Consider the following 13,538-nt stretch of genomic DNA (forward strand, 5'->3'; position numbering starts at 1 on the left):
CCTCGACTTAATAAAGAAATCCATAAAGTATTTATGCAGTTCCTTAAGAATGATTGATGCTTAAATCATTATAACAACATGACACTGTTGATCCGTCATACCTCGTCTGGGAAAGTCTGCAGGTTTTTGTGTGATTGTGCTTTAATTTTATTTTTAAATGTATATATATGGACAAAGTGCCATTTAAACAAATCACTAGAAATTAAATGAGAATTCATTAGGAACATAGGAACAGCGTCTTGAACCTATTCTGACATTTAGTAAGATCATGGTTGATCTGTTTTTTAGCTCCATCTATCTGCCCTGGTTCCATAACCCTTAATACCCTTGAGCAATATCTCACAACAGCGGTAAAATAAAAAATACCCTGACCATCCACATTTAATTATTCTTCCCCACCTTGGGTATGGAGACCCAGAATATCGAAATAATTTACACTTGTATAATGGCTTTAATGCAGTAAATGTCCATAAACATTGCACAGAGGAGAATGTGGAATGTTGGGAGGACATTGCACGATACCAAGAGAAAATGTGAAGCAATCCCAAAAGACACAGGGTGGGATTCTCTGATCCTGAGGCTAAGTGTCGAGGCCGTCGTAAACGCCGTCGCGTTTCTCGACGGCGTTAACATGGCCTCAGGAGCAGCAATTCTGACCCCTACATGGGGCCAGCATGGCACTGGGGCAACCCAGGCAGCTCCAGCTGCCGATCCCCGCCGTCAGATGGGCGCTGCGGGGTCCGCGCATGCGCAGTGGGGCCGGCGTCAATGCAGCAGTGGGACCGGCGCCAATGCCGAGAGGCCCCGATCGCGGGCCAGGCCCACAGCAGAGGCCTCCACTCGGGGTCGGACCCCTCTTCCCCGCCCCCCCCCCCCCCAACCAGGCCACCCCCAGATGCATCCACGCTGAGGTCCCGCCGGGTAAGAGCAGGTGTGGACGGCGGCAGCGGGATGCTGCTTTTTTAGCGTGGTCGCTCGGCCCGTCGCGGACCGAGAATCGCCGGGGGGGGCCCCCGTAGAGCGGCCCCCGACCGGCGCCGCGCCGTTTCTCTGCTCTCCGCAGAATTGGCGGACCGGCGGCGTGGTGCGATTTGCGCCGGTCCCGGCGATTCTCCGGCCCGGCCCCGGGCTGAGAGAATCCCACACCCAACTTTCAGTAGCTGCTGAAATAAGGAATGAAGGCAGACAGAGGTGGTTAGGCAGAAGATTTTAGTTTTCTGATAAAAATGAGAAATAATTCTGTCAATGATGGGGCTGGAAGAGAGAATCATGGAAAATAGGAGTAGGCCCTTCGGCCCTTTGAGCCTGGTCTACCATTCACCATGACCATGGCTGATCCTCTATCTCAACACCATACTCCAGCACTTTTCCCATATCCCTTGACAGCTTTAGAGACTAGAAATCTATCTATTTCCTTCTTCAATATATTCAGTGACTTACTCCACAGCCTTCTGTGGCAGAGAATTCCACAGGTTTACCACAATCTGAGTGAAGAAATTAATTTTCATCTCATTCCGAAATGGCCGACCCAGTATTCTGAGACCCCTTGGGCGTCATTCTCCGACCCCCCGCCGGGTTGGAGAATCGCCGGGGGCTGCCGTGAATCCTGCACCCGCCGGTTGCCGAATATACTGGATATTCGGCGGGGCGAGAATCGGGCCGCGCCGGTTGGCGGGCCCCCCCGCTGGATTCTCCGGCCCGGATGGAATGAAATGAAGCTGTCTGCAGTCTTCCAACCGTAAGCAGCATCGGTGAGGAGGTCACGCGCCCTGCGCACATACTTGACATCAAACATCCTGTACATATGTGCTTTTGGGGCCAAATCATGGGGTAGAGCTTCTTCCATATTTTAGCTTCTAGCAGAGAAGACAAGAGGACTGTAAAGATGGATCATTTTGTTAAAAGGAAGAGCCGGCCAGAGACACAAATAGGTGGTGTACCGACTGACCAAGATCTCACATCTGAATTTGCTGGAGATTCTCAGGAGAATCCACAGAAGGACAGAGCAGTGCTAGCGTTTTGAATCATAGAATCATAGAATCTGCAGTGCAGAAGGAGGCCATTCGGCTCATCGAGCCTGCACCGGCCCTTACAAAGAGCACCCTACTGAAGCCCACATATCTACCCTATCCCCATAACCCAGTAACCCCCACTTAACACTTTTTGGACACTAAGGGCAATTTAGCATGGCCAATCACCTAACCTGCACATCTTTGGACTGGGAGGAAACTGGAGCACCCGGAGGAAACCCCCACATGCACGGGGAGAACATGCAGACTCCGCACAGACAGTGACCCAAGCTGGGAATCGTGCACGTAGAGGGAATGTGCACAACAGCTACATCCTCGGACCACCCCAAGATGGTAGGTTGGCTTTTGGGGTATGGTGGGGTACCTGCTGAGCACATGGCTAATGCGCCAGCATGGAGGCGGTGGCTGATGCGGAGACCAGATTCAATGAGGCCCATGCAGTGACCCGGGCTCTCATTGAGCGATGCATCAAACTCCTCAAAATGCAGTTCCGATGCTTCAACCACTCTGGTGGTGCTCTGCAGTACACCCCTGGAGGGTCGCCCACTTTGTGACAGTCTGCTGTGCCCTCTACAACCTGGCACAGCAGCAGGGCTGGAGGTGGAGGGGAGGAATATGTGGCCACTTCTGAGGAGAAGGAGGTGGACAGTGAGGCGCCGGACTGGGAGGGGTTGGAGGTCTAGCCTGGGGAGGACCTGCAGGACCAGCCGGACGATAAAGGACAGGCGGCAGCCATGAAGGTCCGGCAAGCCCAGTGGGCCAGGGAGACCCTCATAGGACGTGGCCTCGTTCGTCATCATAGATTATCATAGAATTTACAGTGCAGAAGGAGGCCATTCGGCCCATCGAGTCTGCACCGGCTCTTGGAAAGAGCACCCTACCCAAGGTCAACACCTCCACCCTATCCCCATAACCCAGTAACCCCACCCAACACTAAGGGCAATTTTGGACACTAAGGGCAATTTATCATGGCCAATCCATCTAACCTGCACATCTTTGGACTGTGGGAGGAAACCGGAGCACCCGGAGGAAACCCACGCACACACGGGGAGGATGTGCAGACTCCGCACAGACAGTGACCCAAGCCGGAATCGAACCTGGGACCCTGGAGCTGTGAAGCAATTGTGCTAACCACCATGCTACCGTGCTGCCCCTATTCCCCCCTCCGCTGTTCCCCCCTCTCTCCGCACTTTGGGGGGGGGGGGGGGGGGAGAAAGGTAACCAGGACCTCCATGCCTGGGGAGCTAGGGCAGGGGATTGGTGCTCAGCTCGCATTGCGGAAGAAAGTGCCAGAAGCGTCATATTTTTCGAGTGCAAAGTGTTTTTAATGCTGTGTTAACTTCTCCGGCGGGGACTCTGAGGGCGCACGATTGTGAGATGCACATGGCCTTCATCGGCGGGGGGGGTTAGTGGTGAGAATGGGGGCAAATGGGGGGCATGTTGGTGGTGGAGGGCGGGTGCCAGGGGGCTGGTGCCAACCCACCCTTGTGGCCCGGGGAGGTTGTTGACCTTCTTACAGCACTGGGTTCCAGTCCTCCTGGTGACGTTCCCCGAGCATACGGCTGCTGCCACTTCCTCCAAGATCCTCGAGGGTACAAGGCATCCCGTCTGATTTTGACTGCGTCCAACAGCCTGGCCAGGTCACCATACCCGAATCGTGGGGCTGGTCTCCTTGGTGGCATGGCTGTGAGCTGAATGGGGTTGGCTGTGAAGGAGCGGTTTAAGTGCTTCTATTCCTTTGTTGGCTGGGTGCTGATGAGCGCCGTCACGGCGAATTAGCCGAAGGGACAGTCATTTGCGGCGTGAAGCCTGTCGGGTCTCGTTTAGTGGTCCAGTTAACGTTTTATAGCGGTGACGGCCTCGCCGAGCTGAGCGTGGGAAGCTCACAGCAATTCCCACGCGCTACCACACTTAGAAACTTTTCCATTAAAAACACGCCCACAGTTTCCATCTCACTCACGCTCACACACACACACACATACTCTTTCACTCACACACGCTCACTCACACACTCACACACACTCACACTCAGTCCCATACACATGTACTGGGCGGGATTCTCTAAAAATAGGGCTATGTCCCCATGCTGCCGTGAAAACCGGTGCCAACGTCTCTGGTGTCAATGGCCCCCGAAAGTGAGGAATTCTCACCTTTCTAGGGGGTTAGGTTGCCGCCGGAGTCGACCCCGCAGCTCCAGCCGGTGGGGAATGGCCCGCGCAATTCCACGCATGCGCGTAACGGCAGCCGTATTTCCGTGCATGTGCAGAACGGCCGCCATATTTCTGCGCATGTGCGGGAGTTCCCTTCTCCGCGCCGGCCCCCGGGCAATATGGCCCTACACGGTATGACCATACGCGAACGACGCCGGTGGGACTCGGCGGAACTCGGTGGGCACTCGGCCCGTCGAGCGTGGAGAATCGCCTCGGGAGCCACTTTCAATGGCCCCCGACCGGCACTGCGGCGACTGCGCCCTCGCTATTGGCGGCGATTCTCCGGCGACCGGAGAATGGGCGGCCTGGCATCGGAGCGGCGTGGCGGGATTCGCGCGCCATCCCGCCGATTCTCCGTCCCAGCACAGGCTCGGAGAATTCCGCCCACTCTCTCTCATTTACTAACACTCTCTCACTCCCACACACACAAACACACTCTCACACACACATGCACTCTTTCGCACCCACACATGCTCTCTGAATCACATACACACACGCACTCTCTCTCACTCAAACACTCTCAGATTCACACACGCTCTCTCACTCGCACACACTCACTCACTCACACACCCACAATGCAGCCACTCTGTCCCCGCTCAGCAGCCACTTTCCCCATGCGAAGCAGCCACCTTGACACTTTTCCCCCCCTCACTGAAAACCTCCCTTCCCCGCCAGCAGACTCATGACTGCCATTGCCCCATATCTGTAGGCCTCAGGCTGAAGAAAGCTGCTCCTCTAGTCAGAGACTGGTTCTCGCCAACATTTGTTGCTGATTGGCTCTCGAGTGATCATAGCAACAGCAAACGTGACAGAGAAATGGCCTGTGGTTGGAGGAGCAATTCTTTGAAGAATCTCTGAATTCAACAATTTGAACACTAGTTTCGGGGGCCGATAGAGAGGCCTGGCGGGCCGGGAAATGGCCCATGGGATGTAATTGGATAATCCTGATGTGGATGTTACACTGTGCTGCCAATGTGCATCGGTGACGGGGGGGGGGGGGGGCGTGGATTAAATTGGAGACTGATAGACTGATGTAATTCAACAATATGTAGAGCTCCACTGCAATGTCACAATTGGCACATTTTTAAAAAACATTGAATTGAAAATTGCAGGCCTAGAGATTTCGTACAAAATTGACACGTTTTTCTAGACTCATTTTTGTGCTTCAAGTTATTTAGCTGAATGATGTTCCAGGCTAATCATCAGCAGATGGAGATCTGCTTAGTTTTCTGAAGCCCAGGTGGAAGAGAGATGGATGTAAATCCTGCATAAAGCAGCAGTATCAATTCTCTCACAGTCTTTTTCTCCTGCTTCGCTACTAACAGGACTCATATTCATCTACACTGCACGGAGCATAATAGCTTGAGACTGGCACAGCTACACGATGTTCTCTGGTTGACAAATACAAATGGTTCTGAAATTCTGGTTAGCAATTCAATGTCTAGCAAAGCTTGTCTCGCTTCAAATTTGCAGTTCTACATCTTCATTGTCTTGGAATAGCTGACCAATCTTGTGCATTATTGGCACAGCGAGGTACTGCTGACAATTAACAGGAAGCATCTCAAGCTCTGCATTAAAACATGCAACAGATCATTTTCTGTGACTAATAGTGAGGTGCACATCAGAACATTATAGAATAGAATACAATCATTGCATCCCGACAGTGCAGAAGGAGGCTATTTGGCCCATCGTGTCTGCACCAACCCTTTGAAAGAGCATCCTATCTAAGTCACTTATCCACTACCCCACCTAACCTTTGGACACTAAGCTGCATTTCAGCATGACCAATCCACCTAACCTGTCCAACTTTGGACTGTGGGAGTAAACCGGAGCACTCGGAGGAAACCCACACAGACACGGGGAGAAAGCAAACTCCACACAGACAGTCACCCAATGCCGGAATTGAACCCGGGTTACTGGTGCTGTGAGATATCAGTGCTAACCACTGTGCCAACGTGTCGCCCTGTTATAAATGGAATGTCAGATTGTTGCTGAATGTATAGGGTGGATTCTTATCAAAAAATGGCAAAGTGTCAGTCCGGCAAGAACAACATAGTGAATCCATTGGTCAGATTTCTCATGGAATCTCGAGACTATTGGAAAACAAAAAAGTGATGTCGTTAACGTTGTCACACTGGCGAGGCGGGGGCTCTTAGAGCTGGGAACTGGATTAAAGCAGACCGGGGCACGACCTTTAAAGGGTGCCCCAACTGACATTGCAGCCACAGGGCAGCACACAGGCCACACCTCGGTGGTCTCAGGGGTCTTCCCCCCCCCCCTGACGGTCATCGCCAGCAGATCCCCCCACCCCCTCCGACAGTCATCGCCGGCAGATCCCCCCCCACCGCCTCCGACAGTCATCGCCGGCAGATCCCCCCCCCCCCCCACCCCTTCCGACAGTCATTGACGACAGATCCCACCGCCTACCACCTCCGACAGTCATCGGCAGCAGATCCTCCCTCCCCTCCCCGACGGTCAGCCCCGGCAGATCCCCGCCCCCTCTGACAGTCATCCCCGGCAGTTCCCCGCCCCCCCCCCCCCAACAGTCATTCCTGGCAGATCCCCACCCCCCTCCAACAGTCATCCCCAGCTGATTCCCCCCCCCCACCCCTTCCGACAGTCATTGCCAGCAGATTCCCCCCACCCCCTCCGACAGTCATCACCGGCAGATCTCTCCCACCCACTCCGACAGTCATCACCAGCAGATCCCCCCCACCCCCTCCGACAGTCATTGCCGACAGAACCCCCCCCCCCCCACCTACCACCTCCGACAGTCATCGGCAGCAGATCCTCCCTCCCCTCCCCGACAGTCATCCCCGGCAGATCCCCACCCTCTCTGACAGTCATCCCCGGCAGATCCCCACCCCCTCCAACAGTCATTCCTGGCAGATCCCCACCCCCTCCGACAGTCATCCCCGGCTGATCCCCCCCCCCCACCCATTCCGACAGTCATTGCCAGCAGATTGCATGAGGCTGGGACGGTCTGGAGAGAGTGCCCCCAGTGACATGCTGGTGTATTAAAATGAGGTTCCCGGGGTCACGCTGTGCTATTCGCACCACTCCACTGGTGAGAGGCGGGGGGGGGGGGGAGATTCCAAAAGCCAATCACACCAGAGAGAATCCGTTTTCCTCTTCTCTCCAGATTTTGAGCCCATGCCGACTTTCTCCCGGACAGAGAGAGAGAAAGCTCAAAATCGCCCCATGTTATCCACAATTGGAAGGAGAGCTATCACCGAGTACCGAGTACTGTTTAGTTAAAACATTTTTTCACAGAGTGAGCATGGATACCTTACAAATGAAAGGAAGATTACATGCCGAATTGTAAATAGGACCAATGTTGATACAAAACATCAGATTAAGGACTCACCTACTTACTCAGGCGGATATGTCCCTGTTCAAAGATGAATAATCAGTTCTCTGATTGTTCTCTGATTCCTGCCTAAAGCAACACTTTCTAAATTGATTATCTGGTTGTTCATTTGTTTACTATTTGTGGGACCTTATTGAGTACAAACATGACTGTGCATTCCTACATAACAACAGGAACTCATAGTCAGTGTAAAGCGTTTTTGCACTTCCTGAGGATATAAGGTGCAGTTATAGGAAGGTGCAGTTATAGGTGTTCATTGCAAGTTTCTGCATTTTTGCAATGCAGTGTAAGGTACGGAGAAGTTAAATGCTCATCTACATTTTCTTTATAGGCTGAGGCCAGTGAAGGAGATGTCTCAATCACCGGAGTACATGAGTATGGAGTACTTTGAAGAGGAAGTTTGGTTGACCTGGATAGACAAAATCAATGAAGTCCAGGAGAAGAGCATCAGACAGTTAGCTCAAGAAGCCAGAGCTGGCAACGTTCATGATGAAAATATCTTGACTTATTACAGGTAATTAACAAATCATTCATTAAAATAATACACCTTTTTAATTAAGTTACATTCAGAAGAAGCAACTTGTTAATAAATAGACTTACAAACACTTGATGTAATCATTAGATTTTGTGAGGGTGGTCTGATGATTGTTTCGCAGCAAAGCCTAAAGTTGCCTTTTTGGAAGCTGTGCTGGTGACCAGAGCAAGCCTCTTTATGTCTACAGATTTTATTTAATGCTAGAATGGATCTTTATGCCAGTATTTGCCCTACTGAAGGGCATGGGTACCTGACTGGTAGGAGTAGGCATCTCAAAAGTAAATCATTTAATTCATTTATGGGATGTTGGCGTCACTGGTTAGGCCAGCATTTGTTGCCCATCTCTAGTTGCCCTTGAGGAGGTGGTGGTGAGCTGTCTTCTTTGAACCACTGCAGTCCCTGAGGTGTAGGTACACCCACAGTGCTGTTAGGGGGGGGGGGGGGGGGAGTTCCAGGATTTTGCCCCAGCGGCCGTAAAGGAACGGCGATATATTTCCAAGTCAGGATGGTGAATGACTTGGAGGGGAGCCTCCAGGTGGTGGGTTTGCCAGGTATCTGCTGCTCTTGTCCTTCTAGCTGGTAGTGGGTGTGGTTTTGGAACGTGCTGCTGAAGGAACCTCAGTGAAAATGCATTTTTTAAACTTAAATGTTGGATTTATTTTGTTTATATTGCTTTATCAACATCTTTATTATTGCAGCTATTATTGTCATTATCAGCACTAGATATTTTTAGTTTTGTAAAACTGTTATTTCAACGCCAGTGTTTTTTTTGTTCTCGGGATTTCACTAACACTGGAATGCTTCTTTCATTGCCCATCCCTAAATCACTGAACTGAATATTTTTAAGGATAAAGGAGAGGGCTTTACTTGTCGACCATGTTATGTTGGCCTGTGTCACAGATTCTCTTCCTTAAAGGGCTTTTGTTCTGTGAAGGGTATTAGTTGTTTTTCAGTATAACCTAGCAGCTTTCCAGATAATTTTATCTGCTGCCAGCCCCTAAGTTGCCAAAATTTATTGAATTCAATATAACAGTTTTGTACAGTAACCATGAATATATGACACAGGCTTGCTAGTCTAGCACTGTTATCACCACTTTATTGTACCCACTCATCAAAGAACATAGAAGGAACCCATTGTTTCAACATGTCCGCGTTGGCTCTTCGATGGCACAATTCAAAACTAATCCAAGTGTCCTGCTCCTTCTCCATAGCTTTGTCTCTTCTGTTTCAAATATTTAACCAATTTCATGGAAAACTGCAAGAGGGCACGGTTTTACGACCATGCTGCGCCTGAGAAGCCGGGAGACACCGCCCCTGGAATCTACCCGGCTCGCAACACCTCACGAGATCTAACACAATCGCACGAGACGTTGCAATGTAAATCATGCCTATTTTGGCAAATCTGCACATTAAAGCAAGATAGCTAGTCTCACTTTAATGTGCAGATTCCCGAGGCTTGGGGTTTATCTCCTTTGCCTTGGAGACCTTGGGTGAATGCCGTTCAGTACAGGTCTCCACAAACGGGGACCAGATGGAATGGCACTCGTGAGGGGTTTCCCACAGGATTGGAGGCCCCCAGATGCATGCCCTTTGAGCAGGGTGGTACCCTGGCACTGCCATCCTGGCATTGCCATGGTGCCAAGCTGACATTTTTAACGCTGTGGGGATTGGGCCAGGGTGTGCCCTATGTGGGGTGTTGTGCGGGATGAGGGGGCAGACTCAGGGACTCTCCCATAGTGCGTTGGGGTTTGGGGGGTGGTTGGGGATTGCTTTGGGGCTCCAGAGATTGGGATGTCACTTAAAAATGAAGTCCCGATCTCTTGCTACACTGAGGGATCCAACGAGCGGAGCTCCTTAGTGCACAAAACGGGGCTGTGTGTGCCTCGGCCATGGGTCCCTCGCTGAGGCCCCCTGTCTAATGCGAGTGCTGTTTTTTAGTGTGTTTCTCGGTGCTGAGAGTGCCGGGAAACATGCGGCGAAACACGCTCAATATGGAACTTTGTTCTCATTTAGTGAAATCACGCCCAGAGTCTGTCAGTCATCCAGTTCCTCTGGCAATTACCTGTTCAATTTCCAGTTAACTTTCTCCAATTAAATAACTTAATACAATAAGTATTTCTTTATAACTCTAGATTCTCATTACTGAGATCGCCCTTGTGAATCAGTGCTGTATCCTGTACATGATTTTAATGTTGTCTCTATACAGGGATAGGCAAAACTGCATTCAGTAGTCTAGCTATGACCCACTCTTGCACTCTATGCCCATATTCATAACCTAACACTGAATTCTCCTTTTATTTTTATCCACCTATATTTGCACTTTTAGTGGATTACAGAGAGGCCTGTAAAATCCCACGGGTAAGTTTTCCCACCTCTCTCTCGCTGATCCCCCAGCCTGTCCACGATTTTACAGGGGGGAGCGTGAGGCCGAGACAGCTCGCTCGCCCTCGATGAGGCCCTTAAGTAGCCAATTAACTGCCCCTTCTCCCCCCCCCTTCCTGCTTCGACCTTTCTTCCTGTGGCCTAGTTGTACAGGTCACTGAATTTGGTGAACCACAAACCTAGAGCAATGCTTCTGGGTTCCAGGTTCAAATCTCACCATGGTCCGCATGTCCATCCTTGGCCTGCTGCAATGTTGTAGTGAGGCCCAGTGCAAACTGGAGGAACAACACCTCGGGCGTCATTCTCCGACCCCCCAGCAGGTCGGAGAATGGCCGTTGGCCGCCGTGAATCCCGCCCCCCGCGTAAATCAAACCTCCATTTAATCGGCGTCAACCTGTGCTCCAGGTTCACGCCGACCAGCGTGGAGGTGAGTGACGGCCTGGGGGGTTGGCCGCTGGGCAGGCGATGGCGTGGCCGCAGTCTGAATGTGTGGGGAGAGGTGTGTGTAGGGCTGTGTGTGTGTGTGTGTGTGCGGCGGGGGGGGGGGGGGGGGGGGGGGGGGGGTGGTTAGAGTGGGCTGGGCTCTGGGGGAGTGCCGGGAGGGGGGTCAGTGCCGGGGAGGAGGATGAGGGGTCCGAGCCGGGGGAGGGGGATGGGGGGGGAGTCCGTGCCGGGGAGGAGGATGGGGGGCCCGTGCCGGGGAGGGGAATGGGGGGGGGGGTCCGTGCCGGGGAGGAGGATGGGGGTCCGTGCCGGGGAGGAGGATGGGGGGTCCGTGCCGGGAGGAGGATGGGGGGCCCATGCCTGGGAGGAGGTTGGGGTCCGTGCTGGGGAGGAGGATGGGGGGTCCGTGCCGGGGAGGAGGATGGGGTCCGTGCCGGGGAGGAGGATGGGGGGTCCGTGCCGGGGAGGAGGATGGGGGGCCCGTGCCGGGGAGGAGGTTGGGGTCCGTGCCGGGGAGGAGGATGGGGCGCCCGTGCCGGGGAGGAGGTTGGGGTCCGTGCCGGCGAGGAGGATGGGGGGCCCGTGCCGGGGAGGAGGATGGGGTCCGTGCCGGGGAGGAGGATGGGGTCCGTGCCGGGGAGGAGGATGTGGGGTCCGTGCCGGGGAGGAGGATGGGGGGTCCGTGCCGGAGAGGAGGATGGGGGTCCGTGCGGGAGAGGAGGATGGGGGGCCCATGCGGGGAGGGGGATGCGAGGGCAAGTGAGTTGGTCCACCTGGCCAGGTGCCAGCCTCCAGCAGTTGGACCCATGCGGTCGATGCCACCTGGCTGGGGGGAGGAGGGGATATGGGCAATGATGACATGTCGTCGTTCCCCCCCCCCCCCCCCCCCACCCCCCCCCGATCATCCAGCGATGTTGGCCGCCGTGGCGGCAGCCGCTAATGTCTATGTTGCCCTGGATGAGGAGGAGGAGCGTGCCAGAGAAGCGGCGCAGGCTGCCGCAGAGGGGCAGGCGGCAGCCGCCCAGGCTGGAGGGACACCTGACCGACAGGACGAGGAGGGCATCGCGGCCCCACGGCAACGGAGGCACCCGAGGGCACCCCGTGTGTACCGGCCCCGGCAGTCATACCAGGACCTCACGGACCGGGAATGCAGGAGGAGACTCCGGATGAGGCGGGAAACCGTGGCACACATCTGCCACCTGCTGGCACACCTGTCACCGCGTGACACTGGCTGGGGACACCCTCTCCCCGTGTCCGTCAAGGTTACGGTGGCCCTGAACCTTTATGCAACGGGGTCATTCCAGGCACCGAGTGGGGACCTGTCCGGCATATCGCAGACATCGGTGCATCGGGGCAGTGACAGATGCGCTATATGCCATGGCGCACCGCTACATCCGCTTCCCTGTGGAACGGGCCAGCCAAGATGCCCGGGCCGTGGGCTTCTCTGCCGTGGCCGCGTTCCCCATGGTCCAGGGCGCGATCGATGGGATGCACGTCGCCGTGCGGCCACCTGCAGATAACAGGGCCGTGTTCACCAATAGAAAGGGGACCTATTCGATGAACATACAGGTGGTCTGCGACCACCGCATGATGATCCTGCAAGTCTGCGCCCGTTACCCAGGCAGTGTACACGACTCATACGTGTTGTCGCGGTCATCCATCACCGGCATGTACGAGGGACGCCATCCCCGGCTGAGGGGCTGGTTGCTGGGCGACGGGGCTACCCATTGCGATCGTGGCTGATGACGCCTATACGGAGGCCACGCAATGAGGCGGAGAACCGCTACAATGATGCCCATGTAGTGACAAGGGGAGTGATAGAGAGGTGCTTTGGCGTGCTGAAGATGCGTTTCAGGTGCCTGGACCTCTCTGGGGGCGCCCTCCAGTATCGGTCAGATAGGGTCGGCCGCATCAGTGTGGTGTGCTGCGTCCTGCACAACATAGCCCAGCAGAGGGGCGATGTGCCGCAGGCAGAGGAGGGCGGAGTGGAGGAGCAGCAGGCAGAGGCGCAGTCCTCCCCAGGTGAGGGGGATGGGGGTAATGGTCAGGGCAGACGGGGTAGACACGGGCGGGTGGCTGTCCACCGTTACCGGCTGGGCCAGCGGGCACGGGACAGACTGATAGCCGCCCGCTTCAGTGACTAGATGGGCGTGGGAATCGGATAGTACGGCCACAGACCGCACACCATGGCAACAGCTGACCACCCACACCGCCCACCCATCCACCCACCCAGCACCCTCAGCCCCCTCCCCAACCCCACCCACCCCACCCGCATGCACACCACCCCCCCCATTGCCGATCCACCTGCGGCACAATGGCCGGGCTCACACAGTTGCGGGTGGACGCGTGTCTATTGCAGGCCATGGAGGATGATGACAACCCGCCCTGCGATGAGCTCCTGGCTCCACATCGTTGGATTATGTCTGACCCATGGCCACAGTACCACCATCCACCCGGACCATCCCTGCATGCGGCTGTGACAATGCAGCGCACGGTCCCGTCCTCTGCCCGGGTGGATGTTGATGGCGGCCCAGGGGGAAGGGGCAGACTCACCTGGGGCTGAGGTA

General features: G+C 54.5%; 1 protein-coding gene across 1 annotated transcript in view; it reads left to right on the forward strand.

Annotated features, from left to right (window-relative positions):
• The window catches only part of itpr3 (inositol 1,4,5-trisphosphate receptor, type 3), a 361,536-nt gene that overhangs the window by 203,301 nt on the left and 144,697 nt on the right, over positions 1-13,538 (forward strand). Inside the window, exon 18 of the mRNA XM_072480387.1 lies at positions 7,942-8,124. Coding sequence (XP_072336488.1) covers positions 7,942-8,124 — 183 coding nt within the window. The remainder of the gene's footprint in view (positions 1-7,941; positions 8,125-13,538) is intronic.

The sequence above is a fragment of the Scyliorhinus torazame genome, chromosome 17, assembly GCF_047496885.1.
Source record: "Scyliorhinus torazame isolate Kashiwa2021f chromosome 17, sScyTor2.1, whole genome shotgun sequence".
NCBI lineage: Eukaryota > Metazoa > Chordata > Chondrichthyes > Carcharhiniformes > Scyliorhinidae > Scyliorhinus > Scyliorhinus torazame.